This window comes from Juglans regia, chromosome 6 (assembly GCF_001411555.2).
Source record: "Juglans regia cultivar Chandler chromosome 6, Walnut 2.0, whole genome shotgun sequence".
NCBI classification, from domain to species: Eukaryota; Viridiplantae; Streptophyta; class Magnoliopsida; order Fagales; family Juglandaceae; genus Juglans; species Juglans regia.
The window spans coordinates 2,339,886-2,364,329 of record NC_049906.1 but is presented as its reverse complement, the minus strand read 5'-3'; the positions used below and the strand labels follow the sequence as shown (position 1 = coordinate 2,364,329).

General features: G+C 33.2%; 2 protein-coding genes across 2 annotated transcripts; both read right to left on the bottom strand.

Annotated features, from left to right (window-relative positions):
• Nucleotides 1-8,130: 8,130 nt before the first annotated feature.
• On the bottom strand, nucleotides 8,131-9,423 carry LOC109005392 (dof zinc finger protein DOF1.2-like). Its single transcript, XM_035691026.1, has one exon. It carries the CDS (start codon nucleotides 9,208-9,210, stop codon nucleotides 8,320-8,322), a length of 891 nt encoding a protein of 296 aa, XP_035546919.1. The 5' UTR covers nucleotides 9,211-9,423; the 3' UTR covers nucleotides 8,131-8,319.
• Nucleotides 9,424-14,889: 5,466 nt separating this feature from the next.
• LOC109005391 (probable LRR receptor-like serine/threonine-protein kinase At3g47570) lies at nucleotides 14,890-20,042 on the bottom strand. The gene is made up of 4 exons (XM_018984318.2): nucleotides 19,959-20,042; nucleotides 19,425-19,555; nucleotides 15,718-18,419; nucleotides 14,890-15,583 (listed from the first exon to the last, which is right to left on the bottom strand). The coding sequence occupies exons 3-4, from the start codon at nucleotides 18,383-18,385 to the stop codon at nucleotides 15,135-15,137; spliced, it is 3,117 nt and encodes a 1,038-aa protein (XP_018839863.2). The 5' UTR covers nucleotides 18,386-18,419; nucleotides 19,425-19,555; nucleotides 19,959-20,042; the 3' UTR covers nucleotides 14,890-15,134.
• Nucleotides 20,043-24,444: the final 4,402 nt, after the last annotated feature.

The window sequence follows — 24,444 nt, the reverse complement described above, 5'->3', positions numbered from 1 at the left end:
GTCATGCAGTAGGATTGGTAAGCAGATATCAATCCAATCCAGGTAAGGAATATTGACAAGCAGTGAGGCGTACATTAAGATATTTACAAGATACCAAAAATTTGAAATTGTATTTTGGGATTAGTGATCTAGAATTAATCGGGTATAGTGATGCTGATTTTGGAAGTGATGTAGATGATAGAAAATTTACAATTGGATATATATTTCTATTTGATGGAACAACAATTTCTTGGTTAAGTAAGAAATAGATCTGTGTTGCTAAGTCTACTATAGAAGCAGAGTATATTGCTTGTAGTATTGCAGTGAGTAATGCGGTATGAATAAACGCTTTGTTGAAAACTTGAATTTGGATACGTCTACAGAACTAATCAATGTGTTTTGTGATAATCAGTCTGTCATTTCATTGATAAAAAGTAGAACACAGAGTTTCAAGGGAAAACACATTGATGTGCATTATCACTATATTTTAGATATAGTGGAAAGAGGTGTAGATTTGATGACCAAATGATTATCTGGAGAAATTCATAGAACATGTGACTAGAATGAGATTGAGAGAAATCTAACTCAGAAAATTCTAGGAATACCTAGAAAATTGGAGTTATGGTGATACTCAAATAAAAATTTTGGTCATTTGTAAAGTCACTAATAAGGTAATTAAGGAAAATCTCAAGAATGACCTTACGGTAAGTACTTAATAAAATTTCAGTGCAAGATGATTAACTAAATAATTGGTCGATCATTTGTAAAGTCGCTGATAAGGTGATTAGGGAAAGTCTAAAAAATTGTCTCTAAAGGAAGTACTTAACGAAAATGTAGTGCATGTCGATACATGTGTTATGTATTTGGCTGAAGTCGTCAACTGTAACAAGGATATCTATTATTGATCTAATCACAACAAATTGATGTCGATCATTAAATTTTTAGTGAAAGGAAGTCACCCATAATATGTGATCAGTGTGAACACATATGGTAAAGAGTGTAGTCAGACAAGGTAATGACAAAAATGTGTACACGTAGAGGCTTGTCATTCTCTGATAGCGATCTGCAAGAATATGCAGATGAGAGTTGAGTAGTGAAAATCTTATATTAATATCAAGGTAAAATACTCCACTGGATCATCATCGTTTTGTGTGATCAAGTGAGAGATATAATTCTAAGGAGTGTGATCACCAAATGATGTATCCCTTGAAATGAAACCCTCTCCATGGTGATGGTTCTCATGGGGTGATGATTAAGAAATGTCAAAAGACAACATTTTGATTTAGTCAAAAGGTTGTGTCACTTCTTAAAGTTGTGTCATTTGCCAACCATTGAGTTACCAATAGTTGTGCCCTTCACCAACCGGTGCATAATGGCTTATAAATAGAAGTCATTGGTCCACAATTGCACTCACTCAATTCTCTTTGTCCATCATCAACTTGTAGAACAAATACTCTCACAGGAGTGTCACCATATTGTCAAATTTCATTTTTTTTGTTCATCATAATTCTACATATTTGATTTCTGTTGCTTTTAATTGGTACAAAGATTCTTTTATTTTTTATTTTTTAAAGTATACATCCAAATCGAGCTGCATCAACAATAACTAAATTATCGTATATTAATCAAATTCTATATATAAGAGAATTTTGTCATGTTCTCGATCTGCATATAATTGCATGCCATTATTGTAATCTTAATTAATTTTCATGCATGCATAGTTGCATATTACCATTACTTGTCATTGTGATACTTGTCAACTGATCTTTCCTGATCCTCAAGATCATTGCCACCATTAAAATTTGCAGTCGTTGATGTTTCGTCACGTGTGGTCCCCATTCCAACTATGATCGATAGTGTTGGAATGAGGATGTCTTTATAATATTTATTGAATAATATTAAAAAAGTTATATGAATATTAAGACAACCATTATTCAAGTAGAAGTTATGACAAAAGCATACTCACAGAAGATGGTGCAACAACCAGAGGAGCTATCAGAATTTGCAGCTTTTAGAAAAGAATCCTACAAGCACAAATCATAGCATTACGTCTGGCCTAGCTGTAGACTATTCTTGCATAATCGAATGAGTGATGTGAACTTTGTGGTCAAAAGGATTGTGATTTGTTTTCTCTTTCTAAAGTTTGTATAAATATGCTGAGAAATGTTGTGCATGGGTGTGTACAAACACAAAAAAGAAGGAATGAAAACTTGAACTGTTTTGAGGCATTTTATCAAATACCTGCACTGCATTCTCTTTTCCCTTCAAAATTTATTTGCGTTGTTATGGTACCAGAGCTACTACAAGACTAACGTCCATCTTCCTCACCACAAAATACCATGGCCAACCTAGAATCTTCAGAAATTTCCACCTCTTCTCACCCACCCCCCATCACCCCAACTATTATCAATTCTTTTACACATTTCATCACTATTAAACTCACAATTGATAATTATCTCTTCTGGAAAGCATAGATCGTACCATTTCTTAAGCTTCATCGGCTGTTTGGCTTTGTCGATGACTCTATCAAAATGCCTCCTCCCACCATTGATAATCTGCTGAACCCCGATTACACTCACTGAGTTTTGCAAGATCAGTTTATTATCTCATCTATAAATGCCTCCCTCTCTGATATCGTCCTTGCTCAAGTTCTATCGTGGTAGACGAGGTTGTGGAGGTCGCAGAGGAGGCTCCTCCCAATTTTACAATTAGCTAGCTAGTTGACTAGTGTGGCAAGTTGGTAACAAACCTAGTCACACGGCCATCGCTTGCTATCACAGATTTAACCAGGCTTATCAAGCCCCCGCACCTCTTTCTCTTGCGGCTCATTACACATTTGTGCCCTCTACTGGTTCTACTTCTTGTGCTTTGTTCCTGGACATAGCTGCAACAAACCATTTCACCTCTGATTTTGTGAATCTTAACTTGGATGCTAAATTTTATCATGGATTCAACCAAGTTAGTATTGGAGATGGATAAACTCTCCCTATACAAAACATTGGATTGCACATTTGCACTTTCCCTCTGGCAAATTTCTTCTTCACAAACTCATTCATGTTCATTCCATTACTTGCAACTTACTTTCCGTCCGTCAATTTTGTATTGATAATTCCGCTTTCTTTGAATTCTACTCCAATTTTTTCTTTGTGAAGGACTTGCACACCTGAGTAGCTCTTCTTCGGGGCAACATTAGGAATGGGCTTTATGAATTGCCCACTGATGTTTCAACTGTGTCGAATCTTGTGAATTCCAAGCCTTTACCTCAAACTTTGATAGGTGAACGTACATCCCCACAAATTTGGCACTCACACCTTGGCCATCCAAATACTTGCATAACTACTTTTACAATCAATAAATTTAGCTTCCTATTACAAATAGTGACCGACTTGTTCCTTGCTCTACATGTCCTCAAGCAAAGTCTCACTCCCTCTTCTTCATCTCGGTCGAGCAAGCATTTTAATATTTTATTTCTTGATATTTAAGGATTGGCGCCTGTGCTTTCCTCCACTAGTTGTCTTTTTTATTTATCTATAGTTGATAATTTTTCTAATTATATTTGGTTGTTTTCTCTTCAATCCAAATAAGATGTTTGCACTATTTTCTTAGCCTTCCTAAAATTTGTTCATAAATTTTTCTCTTTCAATGTTGCTTCGGTTCAAACTGATTGGGGTGAGAAATTTCGACCGCTCCATAAGATTTTTTAATCCACTAGTATTAATCGTTGAGTGACGTGTCCTTACTCACATGCCCAAAATGGCATTGCTGAACGACGACATCGACATATTGTAGAGACCGGGCTTTCTCTCTTAGCCCATGCTTTTGTCCCACAAAAATATTAGGCTGATGCCTTTTTGACTTTCGTTTTTCTTATAAACCGAATGCCAACAGCAGTTCTTAATCACATGCTCCATTTTCAAACACTTTTACCTCATCCTCCAGATTACAAATTTCTCCGTACCTTGGGATGTCAATGTTGGCCCAATTTGCGACCATTTAATCATCACAACTTGGATTTTTGGTATAAACCATGTGTCTTCATAGGCTATAGCCCAAATCATAAAGGATACCTTTGTCTTCATCTTCCTACGGGATGGACTTATGTCTCACATGATGTACAATTTCAAGAAACTGTTTTTCCATTCTCTACAGTCCAATCCACTAACCCAGCTCCTTTAAATCCACAAGCCCGTGGGCCTTTGGTATTTTTCCCCACTTTCGCACTCTAACTCTCCCTTAAATCCTAGCTCCATTACTAGTCTCTCCCTCACATTCTTCTCCTAGGCTTCTCTCCACACCCCAGCCCACTTCATCTCATGCATCCATTAATTCAGCCCAACCACAGCTGCCCTCCTCACCCAACCCAACTCACATACCCATTTCAGCTAGGTCATCTTCCTCACACGATAACCCTTCTACATTGCAACCCTCCTATTCATTCATCTCTTCTCTGCAACCTCAACAACCTCTTGTCCATCCTATGGCCACACGTTCCAAACATAATATCCACCGCCCTCTTCTTCGCTCTGATAGAATTGTCCCGTGGCCACCACCAAAACCATCTCTCTATCTCACTACTTCGATTTCATCCTCCATACCAGAAGAACCCACTTCTTTCATTGAGGCTTCCAAATATCCCGAATGGAGAGCTGCCATGGCTTCCGAATTTAAAGATCTTCTCCATAACTAGACCTAGGATTTGATTCCATACTCCTCTAAACTTAACAGTCTTGGGTCCAATTGGGTTCTCAAGACCAAGCGTCCTGTTGATGGTTCCCTTGAGCGTCGCAAGACTCGTCTTGTCTCCAAAGGGTCTCATCAACAAGCTGAGATTGATTTCAGCAAAACATATAGCCTTATTGTTAAACCTGTTACAATTTGGCTCATTTTTTCTATTGCCATCTCCTTTGGCTGGCCGTTACATCAATTGGATGTTCAGAATACTTTCTTACACGATGACTTAGAGGAGGATGTCTACATGCATCATCCATCAGGGTTTGCAAATCTTGATTACCCTACACATGTTTGTAAGTTGAAATCGATCTATGGACTTAAACAAATCCCTTGAGCCTGGTTCTTTAAATTAAGCAATAAACTTTTGTCCCTTGTTTTTCATGCTTCTAAGTCTAATTCATCTCTATTTATTTTCTACAATTCCACTGATTCTATCTATGTTCTTATCTATGTAGATGGCATTAGAGTTACCGATTCTAGTACTTCATTTATATTTGATTTTCTTGCTGCTCTATGTGTTTCCTTTCTAGTTTAGAATTTAGGCTCGTTACACTACTTTCTTAGGGATTGAAATTCATAAAAACTCTTATGGTTTGTTCATGTCCCAATCTAAATTCATATCTGATTTACTAAAACGCACTAACATGCACAAATCTAAGTCAGTTTCCACTCCCATGTCATCATCTGTCAAGCTCACTACTTTAGATAGATCCTCATTTGAGGATCCTCAACTTTACCGTAGCATTGTAAGGAGTTTGCAGTGTCTTGCTTTTACACGACCAGACATATCCTTTGCTGTCAATAAAGTTTGTCAATTTATGCATTGTCATTGAATTCCTCATTGGCAAGCTATTAAACGTACCCTTCGGTACTTGAGGCTTACTTCACACTTTGGTCTTCATTTCTCTATTTTTTTTTCTTCTCTATGTCTGCCTTCTCTGATGCTGATTGGTTTGGTTGCCCTAATGATCGCAAATCTATTGCAGATTCTGTGTTTATTTTGGATTACATCTTATCTCTTGGGAGTCTAAGAAGCAACTAACGATTGCTAGATCTTCCATTGAAGCTGAATAGAAGGCACTTGCTAACACCATATGTGAATTACTTTGGTTACAATTATTACTTGGTGAACTTGGTATTTTTTCGCCTGATCCACCTATACTTTGGTGTGATAATCTTGGTGCAACTTACTTATATGTAAATCTAGTTATACAGTCTCGTACTAAGCATGTTGAACTTGACTATCATTTTGTGCTAGATTGTGTGGCTGCAAAAGCTCTTAAAGTTTCATTTGTTTTAAGCAAAGATCAACTCGCTAATATATTCACAAAGCCTCTCTCTACTGTTCGCTTTAAATTACTCGATCAAGCCTCACCATCTCTCAGGTGTCGTTTGACTCGCGATGGGCTATTAAGGTAGCCATTCCTCAAGTAGAAGTTACGCCAAGCATGCTCACAGAAGATAGTGCAACAACCAGAGGAGATACCAGAGTTTAAAGCTTCTAGAAAATAATCCTGCAAGCACAAATCATTGCATGCACAAATCATTGCATTACATTTATCCTAGCTCTAGAATATTCTTGAATATGTGAATTGTGTGATCAAAATGATTGTGATTTGTTTTCTCTTCTAAAGTCTGTATAAATATTCTGAGAAAATGTTGTGCAAATGTGTGTACAAAAATAGAAAACAAGGGAATGAAAACTTGAACTGTTTTGAAGCATTTTATCAAATACCTACTGTGCATTCTCTTTTCCCTTTAAAATTTCTTTGCATTGTCAAATAGTGATAAAATTTTATTAGACATTTTAGTTAAAACAAGAACTCATCCCACCTAAGAACCACCTCATGATATCATTCATATCATCATCGTCATCAGCCAGCTAGCCATTATCATCATCAGTGTGATCATCACCATTAAAACTATTGAATCGAAATATTATTTTATTTTATTTTTTTAATTTTAAATTATTCATCAAGCACAAACTAAAATATCAACATTATTTATTTATTTACCAACAGGCAGCAGGTGTTCTGACACTAACCATAAAAATATTATATATTTAGGACCGGATTTTATTTATGGTAATTTATTGCATCATGAATGATTATATATATATATATATATATATATATATATATATATATAGCATTGCTAGGTACAAGCGAGTTCGCGTACCAAATCGTGTACCAACAATTACATACATTTTTTTATTGAAAAAAAATAAGAGAAGAAAAATTTTGAGAGCAGAAGAAAGTCATCTATTTCACAAAAATTATTTTCGTTTTCAATTTGCACCATTTTGTTAAATGGATACCTTACATGTCAACATCAGTTCGCATTTTAGTGCGCAAACTCACTTGCAAGAACATTTTTCCATATATATATATGTATGCTTCATTAATTACAAGTCCCCCTCCACTGAACTTTCAACGATTGGATATGCATGGGCATGCATGTATATATTCCAACACATATATTGACCATTCTTTTCAACTATATTTTTATTTTAATCGTTGAATGGTGATCAAATACTAGTCCGGTACTCGCTAATTAATAAGAAGCTGTAAATTCTGCTGGGTATCGAGAGAAAGCCAACAACCTCAGTCTGTCCATTCGCTTCAGCCTTCATGTACACTAATAATAATATTGAAAGGTACTGATCATTGTGATACAGATCAGAGATTGGTTCTTTTTCATCACAATTTTCTTACACCATGAAGTTACTCGCAGGAAACTTGCATTTTCTTCTTCCCATCTTGAGGATATCTAGATCACGGAAATTTTATAAATTAACAGAAAAATTACAGGTTGATACAAACCCAACTGAATTATATATCTTAAGAAGGTGAATGATCTGTACAAATATGACAAGGAAATCTTAATCTTTATTGGATTTGAACAATATTAGTTGTCTTTTTTTCTCCCAAATGATTTTAATTTCGATTTTAGTCAAATTTTTTACAGCTAGGATTCTTATTTACTTACGCATTTGATTTTCTTCCAATAATTTGGATTTTTCTATTTTCGAAAAATCTTCAGACTTTCAAATTTTGTAGCTATTTAAGCTTGGGTTTTGAGCTTCATAAAATAATTTCGAATTTATTGTTAATTAATATTTTTTAAAAGTTTTCTATATATCTATTTTGCATCTTTTCTCAATCTCAATCACTATTTTCTTTTGATAAACTAACCATCGGGATAATCCTAATCATGTCCGGCATCACACGTTCGTTTAGCACATACTTGGAGGGTTGGGATCATATAACTTGAGATAGAGCACGCGCACGTACGCATGCACCAAACAGAAAGAAAAAAAAAAAGAAAAAGAAAAAGAAAGAAAGAGTGAAATGCTCGTCATATATATATATATATATATATATATATATATATATATATAGGAGTAGAAGATCATGATCATAGTCAATTATATACCTTTATTTTATGTTTCCATTAAAGTATATATTATTAACGTCCATACAATTAACACTTCAATGGACATCATGTCATGTAATTGATCTATCTTGAAGAAGAAGAAGAAGAAGAAGAACTCGTAGGAAAAAAATTTAATAAATAAAAATGTGATTGTTCCAGCTAGCTTGCGCTTGATCAAGGTCTTGAGAAAACCTCGAAACCTGAGAAATCCAAGGAACTCCAAGTACCATCGGTGATTAGATTCGTCCTTGACTGATCTGCACACCACATGAAATTTGTCAAATTAGCTGTAGCATCATCGGACCACAAAGCATCTTGCACCACTTCATCATCCAACAAATTCTGAAACCCAAATGCGTTCACATCGTCTTCAATGAATACTTGATCATTAACTTTCTCTTCCCGAGGAAATCCTTCGAGTAGCATGTGATCAGCCTCTCCTCCATTAATGGGTTTCTCATGGTACTCGAACGCTGTCTTGTGCTGCTGATCATCGTCACCTTGGTTTAAAGAACTTGGCGAAGAGTCGGCCAGTACGTTGGAATGATCATCAGGCCGCAATTCCGGGACTGTCCTGAACTCCGGCTCGGTGCTCGGGTTCTGATTCACGAACCTGGCGAAAACAACGGCAAGATCAATATCGGCGCCACTGGTTTCGCTTCGATGAGACGCGGAGTCCTCCCCATTAGAGTACTCGCAAGAATCCGCAGATTTGTCATTGCCATTATGGTCAGGAGAAGTACTACTACTTAGCCAAGCACCCCGTTGCCTCTGCAGCAGCCTTGAAGACTTGGCACGCCGGTTCTTACGGCAACCACCACCAACAGGCACGTTCCTTAGGGAACCGCCTTTGGTCCAGTACCTCCGACAACCTTTGCAGAAGTACCTAGGCTGCGACAAGCTGTAGTTGTTGTAGTAACAGAACTTTGTGTTGGAAGAGGCGCAACGAGGGCAGTTTGGAGCGAGCTCAACGTTGGTTCTCCACCCTGATCCATCCATTACCAATGGCCTAGGAGGGCAGAAATGGTGCAACATTTGGTCATGGCCGCCACAAGTTGTGAACATTCTTCAATACCAATAATCGAAACCAGTAGTTGTTCTGGGTATACGTTTTGGGGTTGGGAGATAGGGAGATATAGGCGTGTGTGAGACTGAGAGCAAGAGCATATATGTGGGGGAGCTTGGAACGTGGGCGGTTGGGGGGAGGCGTTGGGAGCAAGCAATTGGATTGGGAAATTGGGGGAGGCCGAGTGTGCATGTGTGGGGGATTCATTCATGTGATGTGAGTTTCATGTTATAGGGTGCTGTTTAATAGGCGCAATAAGTGTTTGATATCTAAATCCACAGGTGGCATTTCTTCATTGGGTACACCCAATACTATATGAGGTGTTTGAGGTTTACAAGTCAAACCATTTTTGGTTGTCATTATTATGATCATTTATTGTTATTTATTTCCTTAATTAGGGCGGTTATCTCGAATTGACTATTACGTGGTTGTGAGTTGTGACTAGCTAGTTAACATGCGCCGTTCATTGGATTATAATCCACCTCACATATATATATATATATATAAATATATATATATATATCCTTATATATGTATGTATGTATGTATATATGTATGAGTTGAGTAGTGTTAATATATATATATATATATATAAATATATATATATATATATATATCCTTATATATGTATGTATGTATGTATATATGTATGAGTTGAGTAGTGTTAATATATATATATATATATATGTAATTGCAATTTTACTTACAAATACTCATTTTGTCAATTTTGTTTTGAAATTCAAATTTGATAATTTTTAATGTATTAATAGCTGACACGTAGATAAGTAAATTTTTTGTAAGTTTTTCTTAAGTATAGTTAGTAATTTTCATATGATTTAATCTACTCTCAAGCGGATGTGTAGAACATACTATTTACATCACTAAAATAGTAAGATTTAAGTTTATATGTATGTATGGGTAGCAAATATTGGCATACCTAACCATGGTGGCTTGCAGCTAGAATATATAAATATATATAATACATATTATATATATATGTATAAATAACACAAGTGTAATATTATTATCATGGTTTTCTTCCGTCATAAGTGAGGATTTTATTTAATAAATTTAGGACGAGATTGTTATGTGGGTGGCTACCGGCACTTCTTAAAAGAAAAAAAAAAAACGCATATAGCTTGGGCTTAACCATATAGAAAAAGATAGTTCAATTTCGAAAAAAGATGTCAATCTTACAGCACACATGAGCATAAAAATAAATGTGAAGCCTTTATAATTGACTTAAAGCCCTACTAAAAGTATTTAATCCACTAGTACTAAGAAGCGAGAGCTAGATAGATGCGATGCTAATTTTATTAATAAGCGCTTATTGATGATACATTAATTAATATCCAATATTTGTAGCATTTCAAGTTTTTTTTTGGTTTCTTATCCATGTAATTATATAATAACTTAGTTTTCTTGGTGGGTGTTAAATTTCCTACTTGCCAAATGGCTGTTTTGGAAGAATAATACTAGATCATATAGTTTAAAATTTATAAATCTCGTGTATTCTTTTTGAAAAACGTAGAGTTTATTATTAAAATTTTTTTTTTCATGTACATTCAGATTTATTAATTTTTTTTTTAAATGAATGTGCATAACTTGTACACTTTAAAACTACAAATATCATTTCTTATCTTAGAAACATGCGTGGAATGAAGCTAGTACAAGTACATGATCATCGACGTCGGCATCATACAGATATAGATATATATATATATTATATATATATATATATTATGTACTAATACATTGCATATGATCATCAAGCTCGGTCGTGGGGATGAGGAATTACAAGAAGCTGCAAATCCTAGAAAAGAAGACTTGATTAATGATAAATTGGCCTAAAGTACGTGAAGAGCATGTTGCATTCCACGTGCATGATGGGATACGTGGCCCAATATTCCATCCTAAATTTCACCAATAACGTATCATATACTTATCGTGTTGAAATCATAACAATCTTAGGATTCTCGATCCCGTACGTGTTGCATGGGGATGATCTCCATCGCACTCCATTAATTATTCTTATATTTATTTATTTATTAATTTGTTTGACAATTTCTGATCATCATCGATCGTGGTCAACATATTTTTTCTGTAGATTAATTTATTTTATCGTGAATTTGCCCATCAAAGTACGTACCCGCCCATTGAAGGCCAATCGTCGTGCTTTTCAAGTGCCCCAAATTTTGGGATTTAGAGGAAAGCTACCAAGCATAAAGTGCGAGATTAGGCAGACATTTCCGCTGAGGTTTCTCATGTACTTTCAACAAACAAACAAATTAAAGCTGGAAATTATATGTTTATGCAGATCATCAGAGAATTAAGAGATAGATGGAGCCAAGCTCATGATGTATTGTGTACGTAATATTAGTACTACTGCCTCATCACTATCTGCACGTACCATCGATCTGTTAATTATTTTCTCGGCTGCAACCATCGTCATGCATTAGGTCATGAGTGCTTAATCAATGAAAATTAATGTAAATTTATTCCTCTTACTTGAAAATTTGCTATGTATAGTGGGCTCCTTGAGTACACAAAAGATCAATACATGACAACATGTTAAGACGTCACACAATCTTACTTCCATAATTCCATTAATCCTTTGAGTTAATAAGAAAACCTCATTAGTTATACACACATACACATGTCGTATGTGTATATATATACACTATAAGAAAAATAAGTATTTGTGCCATTTTTTTTGTGATGAAAAAGATTATTTGCGAGGAAAATAAACTCATTTTAATTGAAAATAATCATTTCGCTAGAAATAACTGGTCGCAAATAAGCAATTTTCTTATAATGATGTGTGTGTGTCTCTGTTTGTGCCTGCGCGCATACACATAACTCATGTGCATCTAAAAACTTCAGCCCTCTCAATTTGAAATTCATCTAAAGATCATATATACCACATTAGTACTAATATTTATGATTTAACCCACTGCATGCATGCATGTGCGAATGATGATCATCAGCGTTAATTGATAGAAACAAATTAAGGAAGATTAAGAAATATTGGATATTCATGGCAGCTACTTGTTGCAATCGCCCGTGGGATTCGATTAATTGGAGAGAATATTTTGAACCATGTGGTGGGTTTCACGTCATTTTCACAGATCGAGAATATATTATATATATATATATATATATTTATATATATATGAACACAACTGAGGATCAATATACATAGCTTCCACGTCTCAACTTCTTTATATTTTTCCTCATGAGACATCACAAACATAACTGCCTCTTTGATCTTCTCCAATATATCCCATCCCACATTACGTTTAATGGACAATATTCTAGATCTTTACAAAATACAAACAACCTTTTTCAATGTGAGAAAATTATTAGATCAAGTGGCAATAATGCATGGGCAAGGTGGTAGCTCATGCACACGTAGTACTACTACTTCTTCGTGAAGAATTCAAACGAAGATCGAGTACTAATGTTAGATACAAGCTCTAAATAGATAAATTCTGCACATGCTCTTTATGTATAAAAAGTGGATCCTACTAAAAAGTAAAAATAAATATTTTTTTATATATTTTTTCATGTTACTGGTGTTCACTTTTTACCAAAAAAAAAAAAATGCACAAAGCTTGCACCTTTATTTGAGATTCGTACAAATTATTACTTTTCAAAGGAAAGACAAGGTCCTATATTTGCACAGATGATCATAACCATAGACCTTTTTTATGTATCTTTAGTACCATAATTTCCGTGAACATAGTTTATTATTACAAAAAAAAATTCTTCTCATCAGTAACTATTCACTACTTCATGAGTCCACATCTCACACCTTATTAAAAAAGAAAAAAGCTATACGTGTGGAGTGTATGAGCGAATAGTAACTGATGCATAACATTCCTCTATTACAAAATAGATTGGTTTTGCAAATGAGTGATTGATCAGATCAATTCTTGTATATACAAAATTAATTATGATTTTCATTCCAACAGCTTACCTTTGGGTAGCTAGCTAGGTTAATCTTGATTTCACACACTATATATCTCGACGTTCCATTTATTTTGCAAGTAATTATTAGATAGTTTCAAAATATAGACATGCAGGCTGCGTTTGGATCATAAAATACTCTCAACTCATCTCAACTCATCATTACAATTTTTTCAAATTCTAATACAAAATATAATAAACAATTCAACTTTTTCAAATTCTAAAATAATAATAATATTAAAAAATAATATTCTAACAATATTTTATCATCTCAACTCAACTTAACTCAACTCATTTCAACATCCAAACTCACCCGCAGTCTTCTTGTCATATTGCAAGATGACATGCAATTGAAATATAGAGTTTAGGTAAGAAATTTTAATAAAGTGATATTTAATAATAAGATGAAATTATAATAAGATCAATTCTTGTACGTTTCGAGTTCCTAATATTTTTTCCAGTTTCCTAATATAGGCCCAATATAGCCTTAGCCTATGGGCCGATCGAACATACGGGTGGTTCGGATTCCCCGATTACATGAGTCGGGCTTAGGGAAATTGACACTGTAGTACCTACCATGTTTGAAAAATGAGTGCAGAGTGGGCCTAATAGGCTAATATCCGCTCCAAGCAGAGTGGGTGGGTAGCAGGTCGCTCTGCCGGTCTGCCCCCCCCATCTGCATGGGTCAGACAAGGGCAATGCTCAACCCGGCACCCTCCCCCGCTTTTCTCATGTTGGTTGGCGTCTGCCTGATGCAAGCGGACTCTCTTGCTAGTGCTCGAGCAGGTGTACCGGGCGGGCTGGGTCCGGGTATTCGACCCTCACCCTTAAATTTGAGTAAAGTTTTTTAAATGTTGAAAAGGTTTATAAGTTATTATTTCTTGATGGTCAGTCATTTTGACAGATAAAAATAAATGAGAAAAGGAGAAGAAAATATCAATATGCTTAATCAAAAAATATTTTTTTTTATAACAATGATCAATCAAAACCAATGATTGATACTGATTTTTTTTTATTTTTTTTTATGAATTTGAATATTATAAATGACTCAAATTCCACTAACTTTTTTCTTGTAGGAAGAGAAAAATTTCGTATTTTTTTTATTAATAACTCTCACTTATTAAAAAAAAAAAAAAGTATTACTGAAACAATTTAATTATTCACCTTGGGTTCAAACAAAGATAATCTAAGACACTACTCAAAAAAGGTAAAATATCCTATGATCAGTTGACCCCCAGAGGTTTAATGCTAAAAGAAAACAAAATCTGATTATTTAATTAAAGTGAAAGCTGGCTAGCTTGCTGCATAGGCTTGAGCCAAAGATCCAAAGATAAACTTGACCGCCTTTGTGTTGGACATGATGAGCAATGCACATAGGGGTGACAATTTATGTTCGCAAGTTGTATTCGTATCGTATTTTTTAAGTTCTAGATATTCGATTATATAGATCAATTCAAATACGATTCATTAAGTTAAACCAGTTAGACTTACAAATCCTAACACAATCTATTTAAATAATATTTAGTTGTGTCGTATGATCCGTTTAATAATTAATTATAAATAGGTCAACACGACACAACTCATTTCAACTAGTTTCATGTAAATGAGTTGAACTAACCCGCATAATCCATTTGATCTTATTAACATAATTTCATATAAAGTTTAAAATCAATATATATTGAACAAATATGAGCATAGGTTTAGAATTACAATCATAAGAATAAAAACATAAGTATATTGAGAAATATAAATATTACAACCTAATAATAATAAAATTATAATTCTCAAATAAAATTTAAATGAGTTGACCTACTTATTAATCGTATTTTAACGGGTCAACCTATTTTGATCCAAACTCATTTATATCAAACCCAAATTAATCCTCTAATTTCCTGTCATCTTCGTATTTTGATTATATATTGCCATCCCTAAATAGACATGAGTTGTCTCAGTATCATCCCACTAGGATTTTCATCAACTCCTGCAACCTTGTCAAGGCTTCTCCCATGGTCAAACGATCCTTGGCTGAATGTGTTGCACATGACAAACCAAGCCTTATTGCGGCTGCTGCACATTCTTCGCTTCTATTAAACCAATCATGATTGGAATTATTGTTGACGCTGCTGCTGCTCTCACCCACAATGAAATTACTGGTGCTGGTGTTGGTGCTGGTGCTAGTGTTGGTGTTGGAGCTTCGAGTGTAATTTTCGTTATCCTTGAAAAGCCTTGGATCTGCAATATCTGTGATTTTCTTCTCTTGCATTGTCGATGCGTACTTATTCAGGTTAAAACCCTCCTTGAACATCTCATCAGTGGGCTTCTTTGCTATAAACATCTCAAGCAACAATATCCCAAAACTGTAGACATCCCCACTAGTAGATGCTTTGCCACCCTGTCCATACTCTGTAACAAATACATTAACATTAGAGCCGATTTTGAACTTCAAATTATAAAACTTCACAGATGGAATATAAAAAACATAAATATATTACTGATGTGATTTCAATGTTATTACTTATTAGATGAATTTTGAATACCTGGGGCAATGTAGCCAATTGAGCCTTTTAGCCCAATTGTGCTAATCTCATTCTGATTTTGAAGGAGAAACCTTGCCAATCCAAAATCTCCAACATGAGCAGCCATGTTCTCGTCTAGAAGCACATTTCCAGGCTTCAAATCACAATGGACTATAGGTGGCTCACAATGGTGGTGCAGGTAATCCAAGGCAGAAGCTACATCGATGGCAATATTCAGTCTCTGGGTTAAGGTCAGGAATAACCCAGACTCAATATCTCCAGGGTACAGCCAAATATCCAAGTTGCCATTAGACATGAATTCCATAATCAAAGCCTTGAAATCAGCTCCTGTATGATCAATGCTGGAGCAAGAAGTGAAAACCTTAACAAGATTCCGATGTCTAATATTTCTCAGCGCTTCACATTCTGCATCAAAACTTTTAGAAGCTTTGCTTTGTCCCAAGTCAAGAACCTTTACTGCAGAGATGGTGTTGACACCAAGCTTCCTAGTATTCTCAAACACTGCTTTATAAACGGTCCCGAACCCTCCCTTGCCAATCAGATTTTCTATAGCAAAACCATTTGTCGCACGCTGGATTTCAGAGTAAGATAGCCTTGGCAGAGACCTAATGATTGCAGATGAAGATATTTTTTTGTTTCCTCTATTTTTGTTCTTTCGGGTGATCAATGCCCAAAAGAAGCAACATATTGCACACACTAACACAATGAAACAAGAAACTGGAATCAATATTTTAGGTAGTAAATGAGAATTTGACGTACATATCTTGACTCTCAGCTTTTCTGCAGCCTCTTGATTGAATCCACAGAGCTTATAATTTCCCTGGAGGGAGTCCCAAGTGAGGTTGACAAACACACCATTTCTTGGAATTTGTCCTTCTAATTTATTGAAAGACAAATTTAAAGTTTTTAGAACTTCAAGATTCTCTAGCTCTTTTGGGACTGGGCCAGAAAGTTTGTTAGAGGAAAGGTCCAAGCCCTCCAGTGATGCTAATTCTCCAAGTGAGCTCGGTATTGAGCCAGTTAGGTTGTTTCTTGCCATGCTCAAATTGCGCAAACTCAAGCATTTTGTAATCTCCGTGGTGATATTGCCTGAGAGACGGTTTTCAGAAACGTCCAATACTTCAAGCTGCTTCAAGTTTCCTATTTGCATTGGCAGAGAACCAGTAAACAAGTTGCGTGCCAATTGCAATAGTCTTAAACTTGAAAGCCCAGAAATATGATTTGTAATGCTTCCTGTGAGCTTGTTCCCTGCTAGATACAATTTACTCAAGCGTTGGCAATAAGCTAAACTCAAAGGAAATCCACCAGAGAGCTGGTTATTTGACATTGCAAGAAGATCAAGTTGTGTAAAATTGCCAAAGATATCGGGAATTTCTCCAGAAAGCCTGTTTCTATGTACCATCAGCCTTTGTAGTTGCTTTAGTTTTCCAATAGAGCTTGGTATTTCACCTTGGAAAAAATTTTCATTTATAGCTAAAGCAAAAAGGTTCTGGTACTTGTCAAAGCCCTGAGGGAAGCCTCCACTGAAGAAGTTCTCACCAATACAAAATTCTTGAAGGTTTGCTGACAGATTTGATACAGAAACAGGAAGTTCTCCTCCTAGTTGGTTCAACTCCAAAATGAGTTTTTCCATCTTAGTACAGTTTGTGAGGGACCCAAAGGCCTGAAAGTTCAGTTCCGTCGTTGAAGATAACCTATTATTTCCAAGATTCAGTTTGGTCAAATACTTCAAGTTACCCAACAACGGCAGAGACCCACTGAATCTATTTATAGAGAGGTCAATGACTTGCATTTGTGAAGCATTGGACAAAGAACTGGGAATTGGACCTTCCAGCTTATTGTTAGCCAAGTAAAGCTCAGTTAAACGGGGAAGATCATGGCCTATATTGGAAGGTAGTTTCCCAGTAAGCATGTTTCCTGTAAGAGATAAGAAGACCAAAGAAGACATGTTCCAAATCGAAAATGGAATTTCTCCAGTTAACTGATTCGTCGGAAGCTGAAGGTAAAGTAGATTTCGGAGATGACCCAACTCAGCTGGAATTTTACCAGATAGCTGGTTTTCTGCTATTAAGAGGCTAGTAAGATTGGCTAGAAAACCAAACGTGTTGGGGATTACACCACTAAGATTATTTCTGGACAAGTCAAGCATCTTCAATCTAGGAAGATTGCCGAGTTCAGGAGGAATTGTGCCATTGATGGAGTTTACTGCAAGAAATAGAATCTGAAGGTTGGCCAGCCGAGAAAGCTCTGAAGGAATATGACCAAAAAAAGAGTTTTCGGAAAGGTCAAGAATCTGGAGGGATGTGAGGTTGGAAAGCTGTGGAGGAATGATTCCAATGAGGCCACTACCGTTTAGTACAAGAGACCAGACTCGAGCTCCATTATTGGTGCAATTGACACCAGGCCAATTGCAATGAGATGAATCGAGCTTCCATTGGTTTAGAGAACTCTGAGGATCAGAGACAAGGGATTTGAAAGATAGCAGGGCTTGTTTGTCAGTAGTGGCATCCAGCTGATCAGCTCTCACCATGTTCATGTTGTAGCATAAAATAATTTGACAGATGAGGAAAAAGGTCATGAGGAACATCAGAGGAGAGTGGGATTTCTTCTTCATTTTCGGAAGTTTGGACTGCATGCTCATATATATATGTACTGGAAGTAGGATCATCTTAATGTGGAACTGCTCCTTCCTCGCTCCACTCCTTTCCAATCCATAAACATAAATATTAATAAAGTAACAAACAAAAATACTTTATGATTTCTAATAATAATTAAGAAATAGAAACCATAACAATGATCAGAAACACAGATTGGGGAAACTCATGCCTAGTACTCTAATAAAACAAATCAAGGTAATTGCCTAGCCTATTCTCTTTCCGAGATAATCTCTACCATGTTTGATAAGATTTTCGAGTAAAATAGATCCCATATAAATATCAATTAATATTGTACCTATTGCTCTTCAATTAATATTTAATCAAACAATATGAGAGAATCTCAAATATTTCATTGATCAGACGAGCTCGTGATTGATGCATGGCTAGTTGTATACTACAAGAAAAATAAGCATTGGTGACTGATTATTTGTGAAGATAATAACTATTTACGATGAAAACAGACTACTTTTGATAGGAAATAATAATTTTTACAAGAAATAATTGACCACAAATAAGCAGTCACTACAAGAAATAGGGCATTTTTCGGTGCAAAAAATCGTTGCAAATAACACCTAAATTTGATGCAAAAAGTATTTCTCGACAATTTTTACTGCGCCACATGTTCGCCACAAAAGATCAGTTTCAAAATTTTAGTTAAAAAGATCGTGACGAAGTAAAAATCACTTCAATTAAAGGCTTTATGCAGCGATTTTATTTCCAACAGACATAAAATCGCAGCAAAAAGCCTTATTTCTTGTAGTATATGTAAAAAAACTAATAGATAATGGTTAGATTATGCATTTCAATTAATTTGAGCCTCTCCTCTCAAATCTACTCCATTTAGAGATCAATGAACAATAATAATTACCCACTTAATGATCAAAAGAAAAAAAAAACATAAAAATAAATAAACAAAGAGAGAAGATTAGGCATGCACATCATGACTAGATGCATATATACGTACATAAACAAAACACATTTATAATTATCTAGCAAAAAAAAAAAAAAAATACACATTTATAATTATATAAGTTTGCGATATATATGCACCTTGTATTAATGGGACGGATTTAGGACAAAGGTCTTCTGCAAATGGAACGTGCAGTTCTGAACAACTTGTGATTGGAGGAGCAAAAGTTGAAGAACGCAAAGAGTATATATAGATTGGCTGCAGCAGGCACCTGCAGTTGGCAAAATATATATATGAGAAGTTATAAAAGTGCTCGATCCGTCAAGAACTACATTTTCTAAAATTATATTATTAATTTCCAAAAAAAAATCATAAAAATGTCATCTTGGATCTAACTTTGATCTGTCTCTACTTCAAGAAAACAACAATATTGTGAAAACTTGTTTCAAAATCATACAACTTTTTCGTATGCATGCATGCAGGCAGGATACTCATGTTTATGAACACTAGTGTTTTTAAAAGGCAAGCTCCGGCCATCTGATATCGGCAATCTCCTTAGGAGGTCTTCCCCCAGTACTAAGTTTATTCGAAAATTTTCACTTATTCTGTTAATGTTGTTTCTATGATCTACTGTTATCTAAAAAATAAATCAATAATTGTAAAAGGAAGCTCACCTTGACTAATTAAGAGCAGTACTAAACTCCTCCTTCGACCACAGAGCTAGCAAGCATTAGCAGCATGCATGCAGTAGATTTCTGATGAGTTTCGCCATTTATGATGAAGCTGAGATCATATATATCGACAGCTGGATGCAGAAGTCCTTGCTTGCTTGGATAGGCAACATGCATGCTAAAGACGACGCGCGTAGTACTTAAGACAAGTCAGCATTAGGTTTCTGACCAAAACGTTGAATATCTCTTGCGAAGAAGCTTCAATTACGTTGACGGATCATTAGAATTTAAGTAAAAAACATTGACTCGCGATCGATCTACTGGAAGTCCAATAAATGAGATCGTGATTGACATGAATTAGATGGCGCTCGATCCAAACGGAGCTTGGTCCGGTTTGGCGGCTTCGTTTGGAATTTAAATTTATCTCAACTCATCATTATAACTTTTTCAAATCTCAATATAAAATATAATAAACAATTCAAATTTTTCAAATCATAAAATAATAATAACATTAAGAAATAATATTCTAATAATATTTTATCATCTCAACTCAACTCAATTCAACATTTAAACACAACAATCAACACAAATAAAAACATCTCATATGGAGTCGTACCGAACAATACTTTTGACTATCTAAATATAATATTTTATCTCTTAAGTTTTGAAAATATCTACTTAAATTAGCAGTAAATAAAATGTATAAAACATTGAAAATTAACAGGAACAGTGCGTAAACAGTGCCTAATTCGAGTATTCTATAAAACAGTGGAACCCACACCTTTTCCAAATCCCAAAAATTAAAAACTATCTCATCTAATCTCATCATCTAAATATATTTTTTTTACAAATTATTTTATCTCATCTTAACTCAAAAATTTTACTACTATTCAAAATATCTCATATCATCTAAACTGTGTATCCAAACGAGGTCTAAAAGTCTGTCCAAATGCCAAATAAAACTATTGCCTATTTTGTCCAAAGTTAAAAGGTTAGATAGGTAATTAGGTATATTACATAGATTTTATAATAATTATTATTGCTGGATAAATATTTTAGATAATATCAAATAAATAATGTATAATTGTTGTAAAGCTTATTTTATAGAGTAATTATTATATATTTTCGAAATACAAAATACACGGTAGTCTCATTCTATTATATATAAGATATCATTTCATGAATTTAATTGGCGGTTACTTTAAAAAAACATTTATTACATAGCATTTACAATTGGATTGGATCAGTACTATAATTTTATCATCTTATTATATCTATCTTTCTCTCAATTAAAAGACTTGGAAGCTGTCAAAACAAGCTCTAGTACCGGGGAGGAGAAGAATAAGAACCCGATAGTGACGCGATGGAAAATGATTTTAGATTAAAGATAAAAATTAAATAAAATATTATTAGAATATTATTTTTTAATATTATTAATGTTAATTTATTACAACAAAAATAAATATTTATGATTAATTATTTATAATGAGAATAATTATTTACGACGAAAAAAACTTATTTTAACTGGAAATAGTCATTTTGTTGGAAATAACTGGTTACAAATAAGCAGTTTTCTTGTAGTATTTTGAGATAATTTGAAAAGTTGAATTGTTTATTATATTTTATGTAAAAATTTTAAAAAAATTGTAATGATAAGATGAGATGAGATAAAATCGTTTTTATATCAGAACGAACCAAAATGAAAAGTTGAATAGTACTGGAAACTTGAAGACAGCCTCGTTTGTTTTCGCCAATGAGATGAGATGAGATGAGTTGAGATTAAAGTTATAAAGTTGAATAAAGTATTGTTAGAATATATTTTTTAATATTATTTTTATTTTGAGATTTGAAAAAGTTGAATTATTTATTTTATTTTATATTGAAAATTGAAAAAGTTGTAATAATTAAATGAGATGAGATGAGATATTTTCTGAAAATAAAATAGGACTTAATTCGAACTCAAAATTAGACAAAGAAATTATTTAAATATAATATTTAAAAATAATTTTTTTTTAAATATAAAAAAGTAATATTATTTTTTATGTTTTATTTAAGAGTTTTGGAAAGTTATAAAGATTAGATAATGATTAGATAAAAAGCTAAAAATTTGAAATAAATTTTTTTTTTTTTGTTTAAATGATGTTCGGGAAAGAAATATCTGGAAAATATTTAAGAATATCTGAAAATATTTAAGAATAATTGTTTTGCTAAACTCTTAGACAACTAAAAGTCTATGCATATGCCAAACAAAGCTATTGGATATTGGGCATCGTCTAGGAAATAAGATGAGATGAGAAATTTGTAAATAATAATAAAATTATTTGTAAATAGTAGTGAAATAATTTGAATTAATATATTTTTTTGAATTTTAAGAAATGAGAGATAAAAAGTTAAGTAAAAAAGACTATAAATTTAAAATAGTGTAAATTTGTAATTATAAAATAATTTTTTTATATAATTTTTTTTTTTAAATTTGAAAAGTTGAATTATTTTTTTAATTTTATTTAAAATTTAAAAAAATTATAATGATTAGATTAAAAAATTAAAAATTAAATTTATAATTAAGTAATATTTGAAAAGAAAATGAATCGACAGCTGCATTGCAGAAGTCGTTGCTTGCTTGGATAGGCAACATGCGAAAGACGACGTAGTACTACTTAAGACAAGTCAGCAGTACGTTTCTGACCAAAAACGTGGAATATCCCTTGCGAAGAAGCTTCAATTGCGGTGACGTATCATTAGAATTAAGTCAAAAGCATTGACTCGCAATAGAGTCGTGAATGGAAAAATATGTATACCCAACTCATGTTCTAGATCGATGCACTGAAAGTCCTATAAATGAGAGATCATGATTCACGTGAATTAAAAAATATTATTATTAAAATGAAATAATTTTGATATAAAAATTGAATAAAATATTATTTTTTAATATTATTATTATTTTAAAATTTAAAATAATTAAATTATTTATTATATTTTATAAAAAAATTATAATGATAAAATCAGATGAATTAAGCCTCTCTTAATCTAAACGAGACCTAAAAATATATGCATAATTGTTGTAAAGCTTATTTTATAGAGTAATTATTATATATTTTCGCAATACGAAATACACGGTAGTCTCATTCTATTATATATAAGATATCATTTCATGAATTTAATTGGCGGTTACTTTAAAAAAACATTTATTACATAGCATTTACAATTGGATTGAATCAGTACTATAATTTTATCATCGTATTATCTATCTTTCTCTCAATTAAAAGACTTGGAAGCTGTCAAAACAACCTTTATCACTACAAGAAAAATGAGTTTTTGTGATCATTTAATTATCGCGAAAAGATTATTTGTGATTAAAATAGATTTATTTTATCTGTAAATAGTCATTTCGTTAGAATTAACTGGCTACAAATAAGTAATTTTTTTATAGTGTACCGGAGATTTAGAGAAGAAAAATAAATGAAAAGTTCACAAGTTCAAAAGAGTGGCTAATTAGAAGATTTGAAAACTTGAAGACTTATTAATTCCAACTCAAAACAAGCATATATAGTACCGGAGACTAGAGAAGAAGAATATAATACCGGCACTATAAAAAAATTATTTATTTGTGATCAATTATTTTTTATAAAAATGATTATTTTATGTTAAAATAAGTTTATTTTTGTCGTAAATAGTAATTTTCATCACAAATAATCGGTCACAAAAGTTTTTTTTTTCTTGTAGTGCGGACACATGAAAAGTTCTTATTTGGCAACTCATGTCATTTTAAGAAAATAAAAAATAGAAAATTGAATAAAATTATTATAAAATTAAGAAATTGCTTAAATATAATTTTTTAATATAATTTTTGTTTTAAAATTTGAAGAAGTAATATTTTTTTTTGTGTTTTGTTTAGGAGTTTTGAAAAGTTGTAATGATTAGATAATGATTAAATGAAAAATTTGAAAATTTGAAATAGAAATTTTTTTTGTGTTTGAATGATATTTGGGAAGGAAATATCTGAAAATATTTGAAAATATTTGAGAACAATTATGTTTTGCAAAACAGACCCTTAGAGGGTCTACTAAAAGTCTATGCATATGCCAAACAAAGCTATCGGGTATTGGGCATAGTCTGGGAAATTAGATGAGATGAGAAATCTATGAATAATAGTAAAATTGTTTATGAATAGTAGTGAAATAATTTGAGTTAATATATTTTATTGGATTTTGAAAAATGAGAGACAAAAAGTTAATTAAGAAAATACTATAAAGTTAAAATAGTGTAAATTTCTAATTATAATATAATTTTTTAATATAATTTTTGTTTTAGAATTTGAAAAAGTTGAATTATTTTTTGTGTTTTGTTTGGAAGTTTGAGAAAATTGTAATAATTAGTTAAAAAAAATTCAATTTTGAAATTGAAAAGTCTTTATATATTTGAGTAATGTTTGAAAAGGAAATAAGATGAGATGAGTTCCCAACCAAGGCCTTAGGCTGTGTTTGAGTAG

What these genes read in the sequence shown, in the direction of transcription:
- LOC109005392 (XM_035691026.1), bottom strand. Translation starts at nt 9,210, where the DNA reads ATGTTCACAACTTGTGGCGGCCATGACCAAATGTTGCACCATTTCTGC.
- LOC109005391 (XM_018984318.2), bottom strand. Translation starts at nt 18,385, where the DNA reads ATGATCCTACTTCCAGTACATATATATATGAGCATGCAGTCCAAACTT. An exon ending in AATTGGCTACATTGCCCCAG is followed by an intron (nt 15,584 to 15,717) that starts GTATTCAAAATT and finishes TATTTGTTACAG; the next exon opens with AGTATGGACAGGGTGGCAAA.